Source organism: Rhincodon typus, chromosome 3 (genome assembly GCF_021869965.1).
Source record: "Rhincodon typus isolate 14 chromosome 3, sRhiTyp1.1, whole genome shotgun sequence".
NCBI classification, from domain to species: domain Eukaryota; kingdom Metazoa; phylum Chordata; class Chondrichthyes; order Orectolobiformes; family Rhincodontidae; genus Rhincodon; species Rhincodon typus.
The window spans coordinates 77,155,732-77,166,143 of NC_063334.1; the positions used below are offsets into that span (position 1 = coordinate 77,155,732).

Genomic DNA, 10,412 nt, shown 5'->3' on the forward strand with positions numbered 1-10,412 from the left:
GGAGAGAGAATACATCTGAAACTTCCTTTTATCTGTCTGTCTGCCTCTTTTACTTCAGTTCTCCTGAAAGGGTTACAGCTGAAAAGGTAGCAGGAGGAATGTCCAGTGGAAACTAGATGGCAATAATTCCCAACGTGAAAGTCTGAGCAGGTATCTCACTACACCAGCTCAACACTTACCTCTCTGAACCCCCATCTTGGACACCTCATAGCAGTATCTCAAGGCATGCTCCAGCACAGCAGCCTCATACAACCTATGCCTATGGAACTTGGCATCTGACACATGGCAGTTTTTTAACATCTTCACCTCCAGTTAACTGACAGTACACTTCTGCACTATCATGCTGCAGTTTGGAGGGAACCAACGTTTCTCACTGTAATGCTGCTGCAAGGACATTCTTGCATGCAGGAGCAGGCACCCAGCTCACTGATAAGACCAGGTTACATCTCAAGACTGCACAATCATTGGCCTCACACCATACACCAACCTGGATGCCCTCAGCATCTCTGCCTAACCCTGCCTTGCCTTTCAGAAAAAGGCACAAAACTGGCAAATTCTCATGATTGTCAGCAGTTACTAGCCCAGGGAGTGGACATATTGCTGCACATTATCATGTCTTGTCAGTGCTACACATGAACAAGGTGCCAGCAGCCTACACAGCAGGCACACACTGAATGTTCTTCCAACAAATGGCCCTGTCTCAAAATCAATGGAGTCACATCAAGGGAGACATCTTCACTAAAGGTGTCCCAGCAGTCTAAGTCAAGGGCAGCCTCCAATATCAGTCCAGTGGCTTGGACACCCTGAGAAGGCTACTTAGTGTGGGCAAGGTCAGCACCTTTCCTTCATAGAGTATGAGCGACCAAATATCAGGCACCCCACCACCACCTTGACTCTTACTACCCCACTATGGGTTAGTTTTTCCTGGAGAAAGGGGGAGATTGAATGAGGTGAATTGGGTGTCACAGCTGTTAGTGTTGGTACAAGTAGAGGACATGCATGTCTAGTAGTCTGGGGGAGTTTTGTGGTGGTAGACCGAGTGAATGAGGATGTTGCATGCAATTGTGAGTTCACCTCAACCGCCAGGACTTCTAGGTCCCTCTCCATGACATTGTGTGTCCACATCCCTTTACTAAGCAAATCTGGGACAAGTGTCACAAACCACGCAGGACCAGCACTTGTCCAGATGCACAACAACCTTTAAAAGGAGGCATCAAAAATGATGGCCTATTCTGTGATATCCCAGCAGCGGTAGAATCAGGACAACATCAGACAAGAGGGATACCTGGGGGCATTTTGGGTAGTCAATGAAGTGAGTTTGTGAAGATCACATGAGAAAAACTGTTAGGCCTTTCAGAAATAAACCCTCCATGAAACTTGATAAAAATGACACTTTGCCAAAATATGCTAAGATTCAACCCAATATGTGTGGATTTTCCACAGATGCTAATCTACTCAGTGTTTCCAGTGTTTTCAGTACTTTTTGTTTCAAGTTTACACAAAATGAAATATTTTGGTCATCAGTGAAAAACACTTACATTTTCTGTTTATGTATCACTTCTGATAAATATTCATAGTTAGTTCAAAATGTCATAGCTTCATTCATTGGCAAGAATCCAAGTTCTTTCTTCTGCTCTGACATAGTTTGGTCCTGGTTGTGATTTTCTGCTGTGTTTCACATCTGAATCCTCATAAACTCATCACAGTACAATGTATGACAGGTAGGTTTCCCTAAGGACTTTTTTTGGTGACTATTGAGCTGTGCATAAGTGTTCCGCTATAGCACCTCTAGCTCTGAATTTGGCAGAAGACTCTTTTTTAATCGGTTGTATCTATGACAAGATCCTTTCATGTAATGTCTGAGATTCTGCCAAGCTGACTGAGGCCTGCCCATTAATCAGAGAACAGCAGGGATGCCCATTCAGTTCCATGGGGAAGGCCTGATGATATGAAGTGCACTTCAGGCACTTAGATGGCTGCCATCCCCTAAGCTGGATCCCTCATTCAGGCACAGGGTACCTGATTACACCATGTCCATGTCACCCCACTAAACGTCAGTGGGCTCAAGGATAATGAATGTAAATTGCACCATTAATGAACCTAATTGACATCCCACCACTGGCCACTGGGGATCCTGCATCAGTCCCTCCCATCCTCATCTTCAATCAAGGGAAGTTTTGTTACTGTGGGAGATTGATCAAAATGAAGATCATACAGATTGAACTTTGTTTATTATCCCAGGCTCATTTCAGGAAACTGATATGATAATATTTCACCTTTCATTTAGGAAAAATATGACCAGATAGAGGTTTACAAAATAATGAGGGCCAAAGATAAAATGAATAGCTAAGGTCTTTTCCCTAGGGTAGAGGGAGTCCAAAACTAGAGGACATAGGTTTAAGGTGAGAGGGAAAAAAATATGAAAAGGACCGAAGGGGTAACTTTTTCACACAGAATGGGATGTGCATTTTGGAAGGAGCTGCCAGACAAGGTGGTAGATAAATGTCTGTTGGCTTCATCAGTAACACAAAACCAACACCTAGATTCTTATGTTATGAGAGCTAACATAAATTCCCTGTTCCATGCAAACTTAAACCAATACCAGCATCAACTCCAATTTCCTCCTTATACCTTATTTCTTGATTCATTCAACTCCAAAATTTATCATTCTCATTCTTGAATAAATGCATCAGCTGAGATTCCTCAAATCTAAGCTGTTCCAAATGGGTGAGCCCTTATCTTGAGACTGACACTCATAGTACTTGGCTCTCCATCCTTGGAAACTAGCCTCTCAACATTCATGCAAGCCTGCAAAGAATGTTATATGTTTCAATAAGATCAATACTAATTCTTCTAGACTTGTAAGAATATAGGTCAATCCTAATCATTCTCCCCAGGTAGAGCTCTGTCATCCCAGATTCAAGCTAATGCAGGGGATAACATTTAAAAGTTTGCAGTTTGTCACCAAAGAAAAATTTGAGGCAGAGACTAAAAATGGTAGTTATATTTAAAGTGGTACGTTGGATATTTTGAACGAGTGTTTGCCCTGCTGCTGGAGGTTTGCAAAGAAGGGTAAACTAACTTGTCCAGAATCACATTAGTGTGCAAGCTACCAACAAGGCAAAGATGTCATCTAATTCCTTGACACTTTGTTTGTATTTAATTTCCATCTTTGCTTATCTGAATTGTTTATGTAAATCTGAGAAGAATAAAATAAATTAATCTGTATCACCCCAGCGGTTTTGGGTTTTGTGTCTCATAGTCACTAAAGGGTTATGATGTGTTTTGCTTTAAGACTTATTCATGTGACTGACAAAGTGATTTAGAATATTTAATCTATTTTAATTGAAAAATTCAGGTGAAAGTGTGAAGTGCGGACCCTGTAAATGCATAAAACATAAAAGAACAATAAATCAGTGGAGTAATGATTCAATGACACATAACAAGGATCTAAAAGTGGAACAGGAAAAATCTCCACTCAGCATCTTCAGTGATAGAGGAGCCCAACATAATAATGCAAAAGACAAGTCTGAGGCATTCACCAGCACCTTCATCACAAATGCTAAGTGGATGATTCATCTTAGTCTTGTCTAAGTGATACCATACCTTAAAGACCACCAGTCTTTCAAAATTTGTACTCTTTGCACTTTTAGCCAAGTTTTTTTTAGTTGAGTTACAGCACTGGCACTTACCTGTTAAGAATCAATCAGGATACGGAGTGTTGGATTTTACAAGGTGCTGTGGTACCTATACCCCCAGCTAAAGAGTGAATTTCACCTCACACACTGTTTCCACCAGCACCGCTGCAATATAATGCTGACAGCAGCATTACTTAGTAAAACTTGAGGCTTCTGCTACTATCTTGGGAGGACATCTTTCCTTAGATTGCTGCCACCTAATTGGATCGTCAGCAGCTCAATATTGCCAGTTGTGCCAGGTTTTAAAATGTGGTTATTTTTGGGACTATGGGCAACCCTGAGGAAGAGACAGCCTTGGAGTTGGGACTCTGAAGTAAGTCCCGGGTAGTAACAGGGCAAGGCTGGCTGGTCCTAATGAGAATGAGGCTGAAGATCATGAAGGGTGAGATGTGAGATGTCAGATAGCAAGGTAAGGAGGAAGGGATAACCTTGGGAAACATATCCCTAAAATTACAAGGGTGTCCTGTAAATAGTACTCAATGCCAGTCTGAGCTGCTAAAGTGCTACCCACTTAGCACAGATTCTTCTCCTCCTTCTACTGCAGGCCCACGGCTAAAGGGGGATTGTAATGTTGAATTTTTAATTGTATTTCTTTATTTTTCCACTCTATACGAAGAAGGTAATGTTGAACTTCTAACTTATTTCTTTATTTTTCTACTTTGCACCTAAGATTTTGTAGCTGGGTACCTTTGTACCTAAGATGGCACAGGCAATGGCGACTTTATTCACTTTTCACTGTACTCCCATACCTCTGTCTTTGAGTACACATGACAATAAAACCTAATTTTAATTCTAATTCTAATCCCCCCACCAGTATGGGTAAAATAGTCATGGGAGTGTGATAAGGTCCATCAGTGGACATGAATTGTTGCCAACTGCTCAATACCTGCACCACCACTCCATCAAATTAGTCCAGGTAGGTAGATGGAAGGCATGCATTTTATGAAGCCCCGCACTTGTAACAATTTGGAAGCAACTTTTTTTGGATTTAAATTAGTAATTTTGTCTTTACATTTCTTTTTTTAGTCACAGGAGAGGTCCCAGAGGACTGAAGAATAGCCAACAATATTCCTTTGTGTAAGAAAGAAATCAGGGATAATTCAGAAATTACGGACTGATAAGCCTTATGTCAGTGATAGGAAAATTTATTGCAGAAAACTCCTAAGCATGGAATTTACTCATATTTGGAAAAATATAGACTTATTAGCAATAGGCAGCATGGCTTTGTGTGGGAAGATTGTGTCATGTCTGGTGAATAAAGGGTAAGTAACGCAGGATCCCCAGTGAGCTGGTAAGATGGATACTGAACTGGCTTAGTCACAGAAGACAGCATGTAGCAGTGGAAGGGTACTTTTCGGACTGGAGATCTGTGACCAGTGGTGTTCCGCAGGGATCAGTGCTGGTACCTCTGTTGTTCATAATATATATAAATTATGTGCAGGAGAATGTGGGTGGCCTGATTAGTAAGTTTGTTGATGGGACAAAGATTAAGTGAGCTGCATATAGTGAGGGGGTTTGCCAGAGGATACAGTAGGGTATAGATAGGCTGGAGACTTGGACAGAGAAATAACAGATGTAGTTTAATCTGGACAAATGCAAGATGATGCATTTTGGAAGATCTAATGCAGGAGGGAAGTATACAGTAAATGGCAGAATCTTAGTAGTGTTAACATACAGATGGATCTAGGTGTACAAGTCCATGGCTTCCTGAAAGTGACAACACAAGTGGATAGGATGGTCAAGAGACTTATAGCGTGCTTGTATTGCCTTCACTGGTTGGGGCATGGAGTATAAAAGCATAAAAATTGGCAAGTCATGTTGCAGCTGTATGGAGCTTTAGTTAGGCCACATCTGGAATATGATTTGAAACTTGCATATTAATAAGCAGAGATTTGCTTATGAGGATGGTAACAAGCACTAATTGCAGTTAATAGGCCTCTCACCACTCCCTAGCAAGAATCTCACATTGACATCCAGAACTCAATTGGAAAATGCAACAAGTTGCTTCCAAACAAACAGAGAATGCTAGAGAAACTCAGCAAGTCTGGCAGCATCTGTGGAGAGAGAAACAGAGTTAATGCTTCGATTCTGATATGACTTTTCTTGAGAATCTCTCCAGAATTTCAGATTTCCATCAGTATTATTCAAATTTCTCACAACGTTATGAAAGGCTTCTGTGGGCATCTCATGTGATATTCCCAGGTTTCACCCAATAGTTCATGTCATTTAAAGCTACATGAGATTCCACCCTTAGGCTTTGCACTGGGATGCAGATGAGCAATCATAATATAATGAGGTCTTGCTGTTAGAATGAACTACGGTTCACAATAATGATACACAGGCATGCTGTCTGGTCTGTCCCGTCCACCTGAATTCTGCTCCCAATTAAAATCAAAACACATTTTAATTTTTTCTTATGTATACATTTATTTTTGGTTTATAAATGTTTCCATTCAATGTTTCTAATTTATTGTTCTATGGTAAATTAGAGATCTTTACTCCCCTGTGCTGGCTTATAGTTCCATGGCACCATCTGCAGTCTTGTTGTTCACATATGAGGCCATTCCTCAGGAATGACCTTGAGCAATGAATAAGAGGAGGCACATTTGGTTGGAATCACAACTGAGTCTGTGCCTAACTATTGTGTATTGCACTATGTAATAACTCATCATAAAAATTCACAGCCACAGGTATCACTAAATTAACTTTGTTTACACCTCCCTGACAGAGAGGTCAACTTAAAAAAAAATGCACAAATCTTACAATATTTTATAATGAAGACCTAATTATCATATATGTCCATGCAGGGGTTACTGGATAACGATGAGCAACAGGGTATAGTTCAAAGCTTTCCTATTCCAATAAATTATAAAGATAATTTTGTACAATTGCATCTATAAGATCAGCTTATAGTTATACACCACCAATAATGTAATAAAATATTCCAAAACTCTACACAGAATCAGTAGAAAGTAAACTTTAATCCTAATCCACTTGACGAAATAACAGGGCAGATGATCAAAGTGTGACCAAAGAGCCAAGTTTAAATATCTGGAGGGTACAGCCGAAAGTTTGCAATGTTATATCTTTGGGGGTTTACTGAAAAATGAATGAGCTGAGAAATGACTGTTCCCAAACATGATGCATTTGTATAATATCTGTCTGTCCCATATTTTAGCAGAATCAGCAACTCATTTAAGATCAAAAGATTACCATATGTGGATTATGAAATGGATTGGAGCAATTCATTAAGGCAGCTCAACAATACCTTCTCAAGGGCAACTAGGGATGAGTAGTAAATGCTCATTCGGTGACTCCCACATTCCGTGCATGAATAAAAAATATTGCCTTAAAATAGCAACTGGAAGAATGTCAAACAAACATGTTCAGCCCAAACCATTAATCTCATCAGCTAGGCTTTTGTGTATTTGGGTGTGAAAAACATATTTTAACATTGACTTTTTTAACAAGTTCTACTGATCATGTAATTGTTCTAAATTGTTAGTATTTTGAACTAGTCAGACCAATAGAAAAGTATACAGTCAGTGAAAAAAATAAACAAATGTGATGCCACAAAGCCAAAGCAGCGAAATATTCCTGTGTCGTTTACCAGTTTTTCTTTGTATAGTTCCAGAGCTGAGTAAATGAGAATTGACAGCAAGGAGGACAGGACAAATGAGACTGCAGTTCTTTTACCTATGAGTTATTACAAAAACTTAAAATTAAACAGAAATACGTCATCAAAATTAATTTGAAGTACAAAATTATGACCATAAAGTAAACCACAGGTTTTAACATTTTGATAAAACAAGAATTAGTAGAATTAGAATTAGAATTAGCTTTATTGTCACATGTACTCAACTGATGACAGTGAAAACTTGACAAGTCACCACTGACAGAAGCATCTTAGGTACAAAGATACCTAGGTACAGATTCTTAAGTACAAATTCTTAGGGAAAGAAGTCAGAAGAATAAAGAAATAAAAAGTCCAACATTACAGATCATAGGAATAAATTAGAAAAATAAATAAATAATTCAGAATAACGGTCCTTCTAACCCAATTCACACAGGCACCAAGCCTCTAGTCTGCGCCCGGCCTTGACTCCAGACCGCGTTGGGCTTTCCCTTGAGGATCTTGAAACTAGGAGACCACTCTGGAATCATTTTGAGGCTAGAAGTCCATGCTGATGCCACGGCAGGCTGAACCACCACCACACTGGGCTGCCAAGAGACCGCCATGCTGGGCCACCAAGACGCTAATACGCTGTGCTGGGAGAACAGCACACTGGGCTGCGAGACAGCCACGCTGGGAGACACCACCATGGCAGGCCGGGAGACAGCCACGATGGGCTGGGAGACAGCCATGCCAGGCCCAGAGATCATTATGCTGAGCTGAGAGATCGCCATGTCGGGCCAAGAGATTGCCATACTAGGTCTGTACTGATGCCAAGAGTCCAAGTCTGTGCTGAGGCCGAGAGTTCAAGGCATCACTGGAAGAAAGAAGGATAAAAGAACACAAAGAGAAAAAAACAGAGAGAGAAAAGAAACGTCCAGAGTGGATGGCCTGCAACTGAGGATCCTTACTATGCCTCCATCTTGGAAGAAAGAACAGTATTACAATGTGGCTACAGCATCCATCTTCTGTTACAGTATTAAATCAAAATGTTAGTATCCAAATATTGCATTCTCCTGCTGATAATCTAATGCAAACATTAGAGTTTTGATGTTTTTAAACTTGTCGTATTGAAACTGTGATAAGACAAAGCGGGAACCATATGTAATGCACAAAGCTGTATGGAAATAGGACTCTTGAGTTCACTTTGTCTGAAATGTCCTAATGCACATTTAAAAATGGCTCATTTCTATCTAGAGTCAGTCATAACATAAACCAGATACAAACATTGTAACCAGCTTACTGGAGAAATGAATATTTTTATTACTCAAGCTATGTTGAAAGGGTTTTGAAATCCCCACAGGACAATAAAGTAGGCTTCCAGATTTCTTTTCAATCTTATCACTGGCAAACTATAGAGAATACATGTGCTGTTAAATTGTGCCACTTCCCATATGCTCCAGCTTTGTTCAGAGCGGCTGGGGCAACCTACATATTTCCATTTGGTTAAGGTATATCTGCACTGCCATAAAGAGGTGATTAATCAATTCAGATGCAAGGGAGATAATGAGCCTCTTGAGTTGAACACAGCAATCAGTGCACTAGGTACAAAGATATCGTTTCTTTAATGATGTGAATCACAGAAATGAACACAGCCCAGCAAATTTTATCACATCAGGAGTAAAATAAAACAATGGGTGGTATTTCCCCTTGTTTAAAGTATCAGGGAGATTGTGTTAATCAGTGACTAACTCACCATCCCCACTGCTGAGAAAACTCACTGTATCCCTTGCCAATCTGTCCAATATGCACTAAAGGTCGAGCTTCACTGAGTTTCTTCATGAATCATGGGTCTTGACACTAGCATCCCAGGCCATCAGCAGCTCCCAGCCTATCAGAGCCCTGCAGATTCTGGGTCCTAACGTCTGCTAGTCGAGGCCTATTCCTCAGGGTATTCAGTGTTGAGAAAGTAATTACTTTCTTTATTCTTCTTAAATGGTGGGAGTCATGGGTGGCATGTGGTCAGGGGTCAGAAGCAAGGGTAGAGGTGTGGCTTTTTGACACCAACCCTTTGCCCCCTCAATTCCCATGTCTACAATTCCCCCAGCCTGGTGAAATTGGAGGCCTTTTCTCTAATTTGCAGAGAGATTGCCTTGGTTTCCCAGTTACTGGGAAGGCAGGTGATTGGGGAGATGGAGAGCAGAGGCCCTTAAGTGGTCAGTAATTGGACCACTTAAGAGTCCAAACTGGAATGGTTTGAGAAGGTTTCATGGGACCTATTTACCCATAACTTAGTTGGTGAGGTGATATGAAGTGGGTGATGTTCTCTCCAAGATCAACCAGCCCAACTATTTTCCCATCTCATCACCTATCGCTCTACCTTCAGGAAGGGGAAAAGGGCAGTCGTGGTTCCCACAACTATCCTTTTAATCGAAAGAAAGGATTAGAAGGGAAAAAATAATATACAAACTTGTACTTTAAATAAAAACAGAAATGCTGGAAACTCAGAATCATTGAACAGTTACAGAACAGAAGAACACCATTCAGCCATTGTGTCTGCAATGATTCTCTGAACTAACATTTAAGTTCATGCCATTTCCCTGTCTTTTCCCTATAACCCTGCACAGTGTTCCCCTTCTAATAATAGTCTAAGTCCCTTTTGAGTGCTTTGATTGAACTTGTCTCTACCATACACTCAGGGAGTGCATTCCAGACCTACTTAACCACGTTTTCTTTCTCTTTTTTCATTAATGGGATGAGGATGTCTTTGGCCAGGCAGCATCTATTGTCCATCCCTAATTGCTCAGAGGGCAGTTCAGAGTCAACCACATTGCTGTGGGTCTGGAGTCACATGTAGGCCAGACTGGGTGAGGTTAGCAGTTTCCTTCCCTAAAGGAGATTGGTGAACCAGGTGGGTTTTTCTGACAATAGATAATGGATTCATCGTCATCATTAGATTCTTAATTCCAGATATATTATATTGAATTCAAATTTCACCATCTGCCTTGGCAGAATTCGAACCCAGGTCCCCAGAATGTCATCTGGGTCTCTGGATTAACAGTCCAGTGATAATACCACTATGTCATTGCCTCACCCTGCCT

General features: G+C 40.7%; 1 protein-coding gene across 1 annotated transcript in view; it reads right to left on the reverse strand.

Moving 5' to 3' along the window:
- The window catches only part of krtcap2 (keratinocyte associated protein 2), a 149,175-nt gene extending 141,070 nt beyond the window's left edge, over window positions 1–8,105 (reverse strand). The window contains 3 exon segments of the mRNA XM_048593678.1: window positions 7,239–7,250; window positions 7,252–7,394; window positions 7,778–8,105. Of these exon segments, the coding sequence (XP_048449635.1) occupies window positions 7,239–7,250; window positions 7,252–7,394; window positions 7,778–8,105 (483 nt within the window).
- Between the last annotated feature and the right edge of the window lie 2,307 nt (window positions 8,106–10,412).